The sequence below is a fragment of the Cariama cristata genome, unplaced genomic scaffold (assembly GCF_000690535.1).
Source record: "Cariama cristata isolate BGI_N322 unplaced genomic scaffold, ASM69053v1 scaffold36603, whole genome shotgun sequence".
Lineage (NCBI taxonomy): Eukaryota > Metazoa > Chordata > Aves > Cariamiformes > Cariamidae > Cariama > Cariama cristata.
Window position 1 is genome coordinate 12,159 of NW_009608459.1, and position 14,500 is coordinate 26,658.

Consider the following 14,500-nt stretch of genomic DNA (forward strand, 5'->3'; position numbering starts at 1 on the left):
TAGCTGAAACTGATTCTGTAGCACTGAAAAACCCAAGATACTAACTCTGATTACTACAGGGTTAAAATCAGGGATAAAGGGAGAACAAAAGAGTAAGAGTACTGCCTTGAGACTAAGCTACTGTTCCAGAAGCTAAAGTAGCGAAATGAACTGGTTTAGCATCTCTGCTCAGTTTGTCCTTACATTTCTGTCAGAATTACATCAGACTAGTTTTGTTAAGGTTCGTAGTAGAAAGCCACGTGTATTAAAGCTGGAAAAGGAACCTCTCAATATGCACTGCTGGGCAGTCCTGTATTTAGTAGTGTAATGCAGCTCTTTGGAAGATTTCCCAATGTCTCTTTAAAATGATTGCATTACAGCTTAATTATCGGTAAAATCTGCCTAGGTTGGCTGGAATAAAAAGGAATGTGTAACTAGGGAATGGGGCGGTGGAAGAAGTAGTGGTGGAAAAGCTTTTGGTGTATGAGATGAACATGACTTCTTGGCTTAAACCAAAAGAGGCCTAGGTGAGGCCAGTCTCCCTGGCCTCTGATAATTTGGCTAAGTGGTGTTGGACAACGGTATACCTAAGCTGGTGAATTTTATTAGCTTTGAGTAGCAATGCGAGGTAAATACAGCAAAGTGCAGCTCTTACGTTTTTTTGTGTTCGTCTTTATGTGGCACTAATGATGTTGACTTTTTCTTAGTATGCAGATTTCTCTGCTCAGTGTATTCTTTGACAGAGTTTTGTTGGAAGCTATGGGAGAAAATAGCCTCAGTAAAGTGAGGAGAGAGGATGAATCCCTGGCCTATTGGAGAGAACAGCGTTGCACATTGCATTTTTAAAACTGTGAAAGCTATGTGATCCTTTGCAATCAAACGTTCTGATTTGCACCCAACTCTTCTTTATTAGACCTGAGTATCTTTTCAAACTTTTGTATCCCAGTGTGCAACTCTGCAAAACAAGAATTCATTGATAAAGGAAAATTTCTGTCAATAATTATTTTTGAAATGCTATAGTCATTGGAGTGGTTTACATTTATTTTAATTGAACTTTAATTTAATCAGACATTTAATTTAAATTTAACTGTAACCGAAACGTTGCTGGTACTTAGCCATGCAAGTGTACTTGGCAGGAAGTGGTCACACATGTCACCAGGCTTACTCTACAAATGTTTGCAGCTCACCACTTCCTGTTACTGAAGTGAAAGAAGAAAAGAAGCACCAGTTTCTAGTTCATTTTAGCCTCTAAAAAGTTTGTTAAACTTCTTAGTGTCATAACAGAGGTATTTATGGCCTTCCCCTTTAGATGCTGCTTTTAGCTCTGAAATTCATCTTTATTTGAGAATTTTGGTGAAGTTCCTACTAGAAATCTTAAGTTCTGAGAAGATATCTTTTGTGCAGATCCTGAGTTTTAGAAGAGATCAAAGGAATGGTTGTAGAAACCATTTTGGTGCTGCGAAGGAAACAACTAACCACAAGAAACCAGTCTGTGCAAGGCATGGATTGGTGCGCATAGTTATCTAATGGCGGCGTAAGCTTGCTTTCTCAGAAAACCATCCCTGCAGGAGTCTTTCACTGTTTATGCTGATGTGTCTTGGCCTCAGTAGTTGACAGTAAATACAGAATTATCTTTAAACCACGGTAGTCTCTGAACCTAGTTTTCCCAATAGCTGTTGTACTTACTTCTAAGACTTCAGGCCAATTTGCTGTTGTCTGTGATACAGTACCCTTTCCAGAAAAAACTGTATTTGTGCTTTATAACCTTTGAGGCCAAAAGAAAGTCTATTCTGAGCACAGGTCATTCGTTTTCAGACCTGAATACAGTTACCTGCGATTTTAGCAGGTGTTGCACCTAGTTAGGAGAAAAACCTTTACAACAAGGGAGACACAAAACCCTATCAAATGTAAAATGGAAACACTTGCCAACTTCTGTTACATATTATAAGGATTTTTTAAGTACACATCATTCTTATGTCATTTTTAGAAGAATGTGAATTAATGAAAGTATCTTTTTGCCTGTAAATCTACTAGTGAATCTTGGGAAATTGTAATTGTAGCAGTAGTCATGGCATTTTAAATTAATGCAATTTAATTTCATACGCTGTTAAAAGTGCTGATGTGACATTTCTGCTCATAATTTGCATTCTAACTAACGTACTAAACTACGCATCCATAGCACATCAAGATTAAGTGGCTGAAACTTGGTATTTTCAGTATATTAAAATATTAATATCGCATGCGAGAAGAATGAAAATCGAATAGTTAATGAATGTCCATATTTCATATTCAAATGCTACTGTAGTATATTAAAAAATCCCAAAGCTTCCTGTTTAAGTGATGGATGAATTCTTAAAACTAGAAACAGCATTTTTCAAATGAAGATACTCTTGATAATTGTCACTTAAATTACATCTGAAGAAGGAAGAAATTAAATAAATAAAATAACCTGCCTCACCCTCCCCCAATCTCTTACAAACTATGACTAAATATCAAGTAACTATTTAACAGTCAGTGAAGAAAAAATAGACTGTTAGTTTCAAAACAGATTAATTGAGGGGTACATGGGGCTGGCTGTCTTGGGATTAAAAAATTCTGGCTGTCACGTGGGACTTCAGCAGTCTTAATTTGAGCTATTTTACAGTATAGGTTTTGAGAATCAAAAGTTAAAATAGTCCAGGGTAAAAGCTAGTCTGTTTGAAAATCTTGGCTTTGATTCATAGATCCATTTGATCCCTCTAAACCTTAAAAGGCATTATTAAGCACTTCTGAATGAATTAATTTTTTTTTTTTCCACCCATGTCTTAAAATCTGTCTTCAAAATCAGTCTCAGAATTAATGGGTACTATGTGGAAGTGTAAGGAGGGGAAAGGACAGAAGTGTTTTCTTGATACCTTTTGGAGCTTCCTGGAAAATCTAAGTTACTCTGGTGTTCTTGAAAAAGTCCAATGTGTGATCTACTTCTGCTACCTTCAGTAACTATCTATGTAGCTTTTATCTCCTGTGATGCTTTACCATTTACTGTGAGGTCTGATTAGATTGAATTAAACGTCAGTTTTCAAAAGTAGATGCCAGTTTTGGGAAGGAGCTAAGGGGTCATAGTATGTACTTTTTCCTCAGAGCCAGCAGAGGTTCTAGGGAGTTGACTTGAACTGCAGGGGCTAGTCAAAAGATGAGAAAAATCTATAGTCAAACTAGTGACCTTATCTGTGTAAAATGGAAGAATTTTGAGACTAAATCTTCCTCACATTATCTTGACTAACTCTAGTAGTGAGTCTGGGTTTGGTCTGTTTTCATTGTGCAGAATAATTAATCCTTGACATGTTGGATGCAGCTGAAAATGTTTTGCATCCACAGCACTTCCTAATGTTTGGAAGAAATGACAACTTCAGAATAATTCTTTTGCCTAAGTTTGCTCTTACCAAATTGTCAAAAGGAAACTAACACTTCCTTTTCATTTATTGCTAAACTTAGATTATCTCTTTCTCTGGCAGGAATCGACTTTAAGATCAGAACAATAGAATTAGATGGAAAGAAAATCAAGCTACAAATATGGTAAGTATTCCAAAGTAATTTAAGTTTTCAGTGAGTATTGAATTAATCTTTGAGCAGGAGTACTTCACAGCTTTTGAGCCTGGGTGTACCAGAAGTTTCATACCTTTTATTCATTGACTGTCCATAAGGTTTATGCTTTCTTCTAGCTTGCTTTTGGAGTGGTTCTGTTTCAGTAGCACAGGAAATAGCCTGCTCACATGCAAGCGTTACAGCAACTTCCCATTTTATCAAAAGCTGTCCTCTTAAATGCGCTTTTAGCTATTCCATGTAGAAGAGAAGTATTAACTCCATAGCTGTAAACTGAAATATGCGACCTAATAAAATGTAATGTCTGATACTTTGATACCTAGTTGTACTCACAGAGCCACAGGTGAGTGATAATGCTCCCTTTCCTTGCATGGTGGGTTAGTAGAGACTGAGCATCCTGATAGCAGCAGATGAGTATTTTTGGAGTAGCATTGTTACACATGCCAAACTCTTAAAATGCTAGCAATGAAGGTAGGGTTCTTGCTGGTTGCTCAAGTTCTAGCAAGATAGTTGTGATACTTTCATGTGAGCCAGAATCCTTGTGACTAAGGAGGTGAAGTGCCAGAAATGATGGGTACAAATTTTCTGTCTGTAATGTAGGTCAAAAAGCTGGTTTTTGTCAAGCCTTTGGGCTTCAGCTCCCCCTAGGTGTGACTAGTAGCCGAACACTTTGGTCCTCTTGTTCACCCAGACAGATAGTGCTTTGAAGTCATCTAGGATAAAGTATCAGCACACTAAGGTATAGTGGCTGATTTTAATAGCTAACTGTACATGAAAATGCACTATCCTAAAATATTTTACTGTTGCGTGTTTTGGGTTTTGTTTAATGCAGGACTCGGTAGCATCAGAGCTGCCTTTTTTAATTATTCTAGAGAAGGCTGCATAGTGCTGAGTTTCATTGCTTGCATGAAAATTTAAATGCTTTTGTGCTGTATTTATGGTGCTGCCATAACCACTGATGTAAGTAGAACAGCTTGGGAGCAAGTAGGATGTTGAGGACTGAAGAAACTTGTGCAAACAGCTTCTAAATGGTATTTTTTTATTAATGAGTGAGTATCAATACATTGTTACTCTGTTCAAAAGGACATCTCTAAGTACAGAAAGAGAGTAAAGATCACCTGCAACAAATACTTGTTTTCACTGAATTTTAGGGATACAGCGGGCCAGGAGAGATTCCGCACAATCACAACAGCTTACTATAGAGGAGCCATGGTGAGTGCTCTCACTTCAAAAAAAATTAAGCACAACTAGTGTAACTGGTTTACTCTTCTTAAGGTTGTATCATGTAAGTCTTGAACTGGAGGATTGGGTAATTGTGGCTTGAGATGCAGGGAATAAAGTTTGTGGTTTGGTTGGGGTTTTTTTGTTTTGTGGGTTGTTTTTGTTTTTTAAACCTGCTGGTACTTTGTCTAGTCCTGTTTTTGTGATGAAACTTCAAGTCCTATTGTCTTTTAAAATATAATTATAATTTTTGTAGATTATAATAAGCAGCTAAGTTGCCAAGCTTTAATCAGACAAGTTTGTTTTTTTATGTAATCAACCCCTTTAAACATTTGAAATGTTTGCAAAATAGGTAATGAATGATTTTAATATTAAAAGTGTATTTAACTGAATTGCTTTTCCTTCAGCCAGTAGAGAATGCAAAATCTGGGCTAGAAATACAATCACCTACAAAAGCTACTGTTACTTTTTCCTCCATTAGGAGTGACTTGAAGTCAAATAACTGACTTAGAGCCTGTACTCTTTGTGGTACGACTGCATGTGATGGTTCTTAATGCTATGATTTGAGATGCTTTATGTTGTTATATAACAGTATTATACTGTTAATGTCAACTTGCTGATTACTAGTTATGCTGCTACTACATGTTCTTATGGCTTTGTGTGAACAGACCTGTTCCATTCATAGGCTGGCTGTGGGTCCAAATAACTCCACTGTTGGAGAATCCAGATGGGGAGAAATAGTAATGGTTGTGGCTCTGTGTTAGAGCTTTCTAGTACTTAAAAAGGTTTTGGCAATGACGTGGTCTTCTTTGTCCTACGAGGGATGATTGGAAAGGCAGTAAGGAATGGAGGCGAACCTGGCAATCTGTCCTTAATGCAGTTATGTGGTTTCCCATGCTTTGCTAGTTGTTGAGACCCCATGCTAGTATATGTACATAACTGTCTGAAAGAGCTCAAGCTTCTGGGAAAGCATGTAGTGTCGGCTTTGCTGTGAGTATCTACTGGCCTCAGCAGATTGGATCTCACAGGTTTGTCATCTTTGACTGCTGAAAGCTGCTGCTTCTAAACTTGACTTTAACAATAGAGTCCTGGTTGCTGTTGTAGTAGAATTTCTAAACTTTTCCTGACTAAAGGCTAATAATTTAAAACTTCATATAGGTGGTGTGTTTGACCTCTTAACGGTGGCAAAAGATGTTAAATAGTAATATTTTGGGTAAATTCTCAGCAATGGCATAATGCTTTGAGAAAGGATTACAGGTGTATAAGTCACATGTTTAATTTCTTGCAAGTGTAATCAAACCAACAGCATACATCAAAAGTCAATCAATAATGCTAGCTTATCTAACTAGATTTTCTAATTTAATTTAGGGAATTATGCTGGTGTATGACATCACAAATGAAAAGTCTTTTGACAACATAAAAAACTGGATAAGAAACATAGAGGAGGTAGGTACTTTGGGAAGTACTTCTTACTCATTCCATCTTATGATTTACCTGGGACAAATAATGATCAAGTAGTTACTCACTTTCATTATAGTAGCCCACATATAAGGCCAAGTTAGACTGTGCAGTGAATGCAACAGTGGTTATTAATGGGGAGAATATTATCTCATTCATCTAGGGATAGAAGGTGGAAAAGTTTAAAAAGCAAGCATGAAGTGTTTCAAAACTCCTCTTACTATATGACTTCTGTTGTTCTTTTTTGCTTTTGGGTGTGTCTAAGGAATGGGAAGGAGCAAGATTTTACGGTGTCTGTCTTTCACTGACATGATGACAGATCTGTCTAATTTCAGCTGTTACTGTGTTGTGTGTTTGTCTGATTAGAGATTTTTAACCTTTTCATTTGGTCTTGGGTAAGCTTCCTTCCTGCTTGCTTACTGTAAATTATTTAATGGGACATGCTGTCAAGTAGGGATAGGTCATTATGAAGTTAGAGTAGAAACCTTAATTTTAGTGAAGCTGTAGTTAGAGAACAGAATTTTACTGGGTTTTTTGTTTCCTTAAACATAAAATCCATGGGCTTTTCATTAGTATTGTTCTTTGGCTCTTAAGCAAAATTCCTGTATTAGTGACCAATTTGATCCAATAGTGACTGGGCTAGAAAAGTTCTCTTGTTGAAGTTCTCTTGCTGAAGTCATTATTACTTAAATAGACTATTAATAAAAGACTTTTTAAAAAATGCAAATGTATCACATAATTATACTCCAAGGAAATACCCTAGTTGTCCATGCACCACTTTGAAGTAAAATGTGTACAGTTATATTTCCAGAATAGCCAAACTGCAGTGCATGTGCGCAGCCTGGTACAGGGCTCATGGTACTGTATTTGATCTATAATAATACTCAGGCAAATTTAATCTAGGAGTATTTATTGCAACCTATTTTAATATTTAAATATTAAATTGCCTGTTTCAAAAGTCAGTCTCCTTCTCAGTAATGCCTTCATATTAGATAACTTTTTAAAAATAAAATATTCATTTGTGGATGAGTTTGACACATGAGGTTCTTTTATAAAATGATGCACTCAGTTTCTGAGAGATTACTTTTTCTTCCTTCAGCATGCCTCTTCAGATGTAGAAAGAATGATCCTAGGTAACAAATGTGATATGAATGAAAAAAGACAAGTCTCAAAAGAAAAAGGGGAGAAGGTAAGCTTTGGTGACTTCCCTTATTGAGAAGCCTACTTTTCTTAGGATTTTGGCTGCTGGATATTTGGTGTGTTTCAGGCATATGAGAGATAATGGGCCCCAAACCTTTTGTTTCAGAAACTTTTATGTATTATAGGATGCCAGGTTTGACTTTTTGTTTTTAAATAGCACTTGACTGTCTTCAAGTTTGGATAAACTTAATGGTACTATTGTCTTGAGGGGAAGATCCTGTAAAGAATATTGACCTTTGCTATAGCATGAAGTATTAAAAATCTCAATATAAAGTTTTGTATATAATTTGATCATGTTGTACTCAATTCACCATGGTGGTTACTTACTCTTGTTGTAAGTACTGTTATTAAAGCTTAAGTAATTAGTTGTTCTGCAGAACAAACAAACAAGTAAGAATACTATATGATCTATCATGTACACTGCTAAAGTAGTGTAGTTGCTAGTAACACAACTTATGGGACAATTGTATGTAGTTACCTGGTCCATAAATCCATATCAATGAAGATTCTATCTTCATGTTCTTTCAGGTCCTGAATAAGTCTTTTTGTAAGCAATTAATCTCTTTGGGTTTGAATTTACATAAGGATATGGCTTGTTCTAATATTTTGACTAATTGTCCAGTAACTTTAATGTTTTTGCAAGAGAAGAGCAGAAACGAAGTTTGTTTGGTTTTGTTTTTAAAGCTTGCTGCAACATGCAGCATCTATTCTATTATGAACCTATGTGAAACATTCCTTTTACAAAGGAACCTTAAAAACATTGAAAAACTTTAATCTCTCTTCCAGTTAGCAATTGATTATGGAATCAAATTTTTGGAGACAAGTGCAAAATCCAGCATAAATGTGGAAGAGGTAAGAGATGGATGTTACGGTTAGATGTGTTTCTTGAACTACTACTGTGGATGCATGTTTCATGATCTGCTGGGCTTTCTGACCTGATCTGGGACCTGAAGTCCCAGCTGTGCTCCTGGGTCACCAATTTTGTTGTATTTAGAGCGCTACTGTAAAATCCAGCATGTCTTGTTTTCTGGTAATGTCTGGAATTGTTTTTTTAAATGGATGGTAACAGAGTGGTTTACTATTAACATAGCAAACACATGCTTTAGACTTCTGTGCCTTGCTACGCAAATTACAAGTGCTTTTGGACAGGGAATAAGTGTAATTTTAGAGCAGTGTTTTGTGCAGGAAATTGGGTTCAAGATTCTTTACTTTCAGAGTATCATACTACTGTGTCAAGGAGCCTTCAGGTTGCTACTAAATATGTGCTATGCAGATGAGACTGAAGATTTGTATGTTAACCTGGAACACCAGCATAGACTGTCATAAGCTGATGTTAGAAGAGGAGGAAGGCTTATAATACACTATAGATAGACTTGCAATCTGTTTTCCTGCAAATAAATTTTGTGCTAAAAATACAAGATCCCTATGTATGAGAGAATAAGGAAATAGAATTGGAAGGAAGAGTGGCTCAACTCTAGCCCGTCTTAGCGTGAATCACTCTTGTCATCTCAGGGAGGGTGGGTGGAGGATCTTAACTCTATGAAAAATGTGGACACGAAAATAATATGATATCAAAAGGCAGTTACATTAAGATTCATTCATGCAGATAAGGGAGGCTTGTTCTTGATTGTTGTTCCTGTACCTAATCATCTAAAAGCCTTTCCGTGTGTATCGATTGTATATCTTTTTAAAAGTCCTCTGAACACACACTTAATTCAGATCATGCAGCTAACAAATTAACTAGAAACTAGAAAGATTGTTACTTTAAAATAATACAACTGATGCTGTGCCAGCCAAGCATTTTTTTCTGATTGCAGGATGATTGTTACACAGTATAGTTAGAATGGACTTATTTGCATTGTGCTGCATCTGGAATAGTGCTTGACCTGATTTTCACAGTTTCATTATGATTCTTACAGCAGACAATGGAAGTGTGAACATTAGCAGCTAATACCAATAGTGGGTAGCAATAGTTTCCTAATAAAAAGTACCTATCTTCTTCATTAGTTCCTCCAGATGGTTGACTTCCTTTTTCATGACATGCCCTGCAATTTCATTTTAACTCCTGTAGGTCATTAAATGTACAACATTAGTTTGTGCTTACTCCAAACAACTTGGCTATCTGAATATTTTTTTAAATTGTCACATGAATAGTGAAAAGCATTAAAAAATGCAGGTATAGGCATTTAGCAAGAAACAATGTAGTCTTCTTTCCACCAAATGCTTAACTTGGAGGAAACAACACAATTGTGATATTCTTGTGATCAGAAGTGAATTAATTTATTTTATTTGTTGTGATTTATTTGCATTAAATGAGTCTCTTTGGATATATTCCAAACACAATAGGAAGGGAAATGTTTACAGTTTTTTATGTTCTAGAACTGTCCTTGGATTGCTGATATCTCAAGACAGCCTAAAATCTTTCTTTTCCTTGCTTCTGGAGAATTGCAGAATTTTTTCTGCTACAAAAGTTTTTTTGTTGTTTTGTGTATTGAAGTCTGAGATGCTGAGATTTGCCAGGGTGACTTTTTTTTTTAAATAGCGATGTTGGAAGCATAAATATCATTATAGATAGCACAGGAGCAAAACTTTTGGAGGACAGAAGGCAAGCTAACCTTAATGTGAATTCCCAGGCATGCCATCTTCAAACCTCTCTGTGGATTTCTAGTTGTGATGCTCAGTACAGTTTGGCAAAAAAAAAAAGGTATCAGTGTACGCAGCCTTCTCTTCAGCAAATTCCCTCTCCCTCCAAGAGGTATGCAATGGGAAAGCCTGTTTGCTTGCTTCAAAGATTGGAGGAACAGAGACTGAAAATAAATAAGTTTTTCTTCTAAAGCATGCTTATTGCAGTTTTAAGTAAACAGCTATTGTACATAGAGTGCCTTGCAACTCGAAGTGCTAGCAGTGACCTACAGAATACTGTACTGTTAATGTGTCTGGCTACTCCAAATCTATCATGTCTTTAACGTGTCTTGTGACTAACTTTTTTTTTTCCCCCCCCTGCTCCTCACTAGGCATTTTTCACACTTGCGCGGGACATTATGACCAAGCTCAACAGAAAAATGGTTTGTATTTCCAGTTGGCTCGCAAACTAGATATATTGAAATGATTGCTATAATAATTGGCTAAGTAGTAGCCCTACCAAAAAACTCCTGGGGATTACAGTGGATGCTAGATCAAATTTGAGCCAACAGTGCTTTGTTACACTTTATTGCACATCAGTGTGTAATTGTTCATTATTTTGCATGAACGTTAACATTGGGTAGCCTAAAACTGATGTGTTCTTTTGAAATGTAACAGTGTGATCCTTGCTTTATTAAATATCAAATTACATAGTCACGCTTTGAGCTATACTTGAGATCTGGATTGTTGGATAAATGTTTCTTTTTAAAATAGGTAGTTTTATTGAGTGATTGACAGAGTTTGGATAATTGAGGAGCTCAAGTTGCAGCAAACTTCTGCTGTGGTTATTGCTTTACAAGGGTGGGAAGTGGGGAGGGAAACTAGGAAAGTTAGACTTATTTTTTCTGCATTTTATGATATTGATACTCTTTTTGCTTTCAGAATGACAACAGTTCATCAGGGGCAGGTGGGCCAGTAAAAATAACAGAAAATCGATCTAAGAAGAGCAGCTTCTTTCGATGCACGCTACTTTGATGAACTTCTAATGATAGACTGCAGCACACTTAGAACCTTTTCTGCTTCTTTGAAAGCACAGGGTCACAAAGCCTCAGAAATAATACCACCAAGCTGCTGCTGAGAGCTCCATTGAACGTAGACTGCGATACACAAAATATCAAGTGGATTTTGCTCACTAAGCCTATTGACCTGTCAGGCTCTTCTTTCTCAGATATGGAAGCTATGAAGTGGAGACACAAATGCAAGAGTTAACTTGTTTTCCTTTTTTACTTTCTGTTTTATTGCCTGTTGCAAAAGCTGCTATGTTTCTTTTAACTTTGCACATCCATATTGGCCTCTTACTGCCTGTTACAGCACAATCTTACATTTGTATTTGCACAGTTTGACTTGTAAGTAAGATTCTTAACAGATTTGTGCAGGTTTTTCTTTCTCTTTTTAAACAAATTTATTTTCAAGCAGAAGAGCCAGGGGAAAAATTTTTAGTCTCTCTCCCATTATTTTCTATGCTGTATACTTGTGGCCATGACTGCAGTATGGATGTTGACACTCTAGTGATGAGAATTACTGTAACAATTGGCATTTAACAATTTGTATGAGTTTTGTCGCTTAAATGCACAAATCTGTTCATACAGAAGCTATGGCTTCTATTCTGAATGTAGTCTGTTGCTTTTCTTTCTTTACCAGACTTAGCAAAGTTGTGTTCTGAATTGCCAGTCACTGATTCACAGATGCACCTTTCAGTTATTTGAATAAACACCGTGTCTTTCCTCACTTAACTTTCCTTTGTTAGCTCAAACTGTCTGCACCTTTTTGTTTCTGATGAGGAAGTACACTCTGGAGTTGAAATAATCATCACAAATTGGCCTCATCACTATCACTTAAGTGGCTTGTGGAAGCTGAATGCATGAGTTTTGAGTAACCTCTTTCTGGATTCATGTGGTCAGAAATGACTGCTTCTAAAGGTGACTTCAATTTCTACTGTAATTCTAACGATAGTTCGTTAGTGTCTGTAAGTATTGACCTTTGACAGCAGGTGTCCAAAAACTAGCTTCCTGCACAGTTGCTAAAGTTTATCAAGTTCTGGCACTAAGGAAATGGTCACATTAGGGCTATAATGTACAATTAGTTATGCAGTTAGTGCTGAATGTGTGAAGCCCTCTTTGGTCTGCTCAAGCAGTTAAATTATTTTTTGTTCAAAAACTGGTACAGTGACCTAGACTGTTAGAAGCAGAGTTGAAACGTAGTTGCCTTTTTTACTCAACTGAGCATTGTATAACCTAGTCTTTGTTCTACTACTTTTTTATTGTCTTCTGAAAAATTTCCTCAAATGAGCAATTAAAACAGGTGCTTTAGTTCTGTTGATGTGCCAAACTTGGACCATTGTAAGCTTTAACTATAAGGTTGTGTCCAGCATGTTTGTTATTAGGGGATAGGTGCACTCTGTCATAGTCAAAGTTAACATCTGATGTGCTTGCTTTTGCTTCACCCCATTGTCTAGAGTTGTAAACAGTGAGTTGGTTGTTACCACAGATAACTGCTTCATTTTGTGGTGTCAGGTACTGAATTTGTCATCTCTGGGTCTGTTGTAAATATTTTGAAAGTGAACGGGCCGATAGCGTTAGATTTAAAGACTTTTGATTTTAAAAGGTTTAACATTAGTAGCTGGTTCCATGAAGTTTTAAGTGGTTATCAACCTGTCCCCACATGTAGTTTAATAGAAATAGTTACTGTAACTAGATTGTGAATCTCATAAACTGCTGTTGCTGCACTAAAACAGAAAAATCTTCATGGCAACAAGGTTTAGTGAAAAAACAAAGCAACCCTAACTGCTCTGTTGTCTACCCTTGATGTTTCTCGGACAGGCTAAAGCAGTTATGTTTTCTGTATGGTTAAAAGAAGTGCTTCTATACAGAAAGTGTTGTGACACCAATTATGAATGTCATTTATTTTCAGTAATTTACCTCTGACTTATTTGGTGTCCTAATACTTTGATTTTTATCTCAGGGGTTGTCTGCAAACCAAAACTGACATGTTCTGTGTTTGGCACCGTTTACAGAATGCTTTGTATTGTTTTTCCTGTCTTCGCTGTGTGGTTAAATGTTCATTCTATATTAGTCTCCATGAACTTCCCTTTGAAAGAGCCTGTAAGTAGTAGAGTCTATGAAGTGCTTCTTGAAGCAGCAGCGAATTGGGGTATCTGCTCTGTATTTGGGGGGAGGGGGAGGGGAGAAGAAAAACATGCTATTTTCTTACATTTAGCTGTGCTAAACTGTACATAAATGTGAGGTAAGACCATAGGAAATTCACTTTATGCATGATAAAATAATGCAGTAAATATTTCACTTTGCTTAATGTTCATGTAAAGTTCATCTTTTTTTATTTGTAGAAGAGTTTAATGCAATTTTGTTGTCCCCTGCTGAAACTGAAGAATTCTAATTTCATGTGGTCTTATGGATAAGGTAAAATGCAGATTTCTCTCTCTTTCTGTGTTGTTTTGCCCCCACCGATCTTCTCCAGCAGTATTAAATGGCTGAGTGGCTGCACTTTATTGGTGTGCTAACTTTTGGTCAGTACAGACCTCTTTCTATGTACAGTCTGCCTTATCAGACACTGAAAAATGTTCTATATCTTAGTGTGCAAATCAGCTGTATGTTTTACTGGGAATTTTTTAGCTATATTTTCCTTTAGACAAGCGGGTGATGATAAATGTTGTGTTCTGCCTACGCATCAGATGCTGGGTACTACAGGCTTTTCTAATATCACTATGATTGTTTTGTGCAGTCTCTGTTGCTACTTTGCTCAAGACTACATAATCTAAGTTTTGAAGGACTCTTAACTATACCTCAGTCAACTAGTTAGTATTGTAATGGTCATTAGAATGAAAGTCATATAATTATTATTCATTAAGCAGCAAATGTATTTCTGTTTTATTCCAGAAATTGCCATTAACCTTTCCTGAAAAGGCAGACATTTTTTGGTGGATTTCGATAAAACAAAAATGCTGCTTATGCTATGGAGTTCTATGAAATCTTTCCCTCAGTCCCATGTCTGTGCACTATATCTTGACCAATACTTTTCTAAATGGTTTAAAAAAAAAAAAAAAGGCCAAACAAAAAAACATACTGATCTCGGTGCTTCGCAATTTTAGCTTTCAGTCTGTGCTCGGCAGAACATGCACAAGAAGTTTTTGTTGAGTGTATATAGGATATTTGATTTACTTACTGTCTGGAAGTTCTATTATTGCTAAAACTTAAACCACTCATGAAACTTTATGCAGCTCACTTTTCTATTTGGGGGACAGTCTCAGAAATGCTAATGGACTTTTCAGACCTGTAGTTCTTTTTACAGAAAGTATTTCCCATTGTAAGTACCTTTCCCATACTAGTCTGCTGAAGTCAAGTGAATTAAGTGGATCGTTTTC

At 36.4% G+C, this 14,500-nt stretch overlaps 1 protein-coding gene across 1 annotated transcript; it reads left to right on the plus strand.

Moving 5' to 3' along the window:
• Positions 1-3,464: 3,464 nt before the first annotated feature.
• Positions 3,465-11,850, plus strand: RAB8B (RAB8B, member RAS oncogene family). Its single transcript, XM_009697131.1, has 7 exons — positions 3,465-3,534; positions 4,713-4,773; positions 6,151-6,228; positions 7,340-7,429; positions 8,227-8,292; positions 10,455-10,505; positions 11,005-11,850. Exons 2-7 carry the CDS (start codon positions 4,771-4,773, stop codon positions 11,095-11,097), a joined length of 381 nt encoding a protein of 126 aa, XP_009695433.1. The 5' UTR covers positions 3,465-3,534; positions 4,713-4,770; the 3' UTR covers positions 11,098-11,850.
• The last annotated feature ends 2,650 nt before the right edge of the window (positions 11,851-14,500 follow it).

Excerpts from the sequence above, each read along its gene's own strand:
- RAB8B (XM_009697131.1), top strand. Across the intron at positions 7,430-8,226 it reads CAAAAGAAAAAGGGGAGAAG|TTAGCAATTGATTATGGAAT; the intron begins GTAAGCTTTGGT and ends TCTCTCTTCCAG. Across the intron at positions 10,506-11,004 it reads CCAAGCTCAACAGAAAAATG|AATGACAACAGTTCATCAGG; the intron begins GTTTGTATTTCC and ends TTTTGCTTTCAG.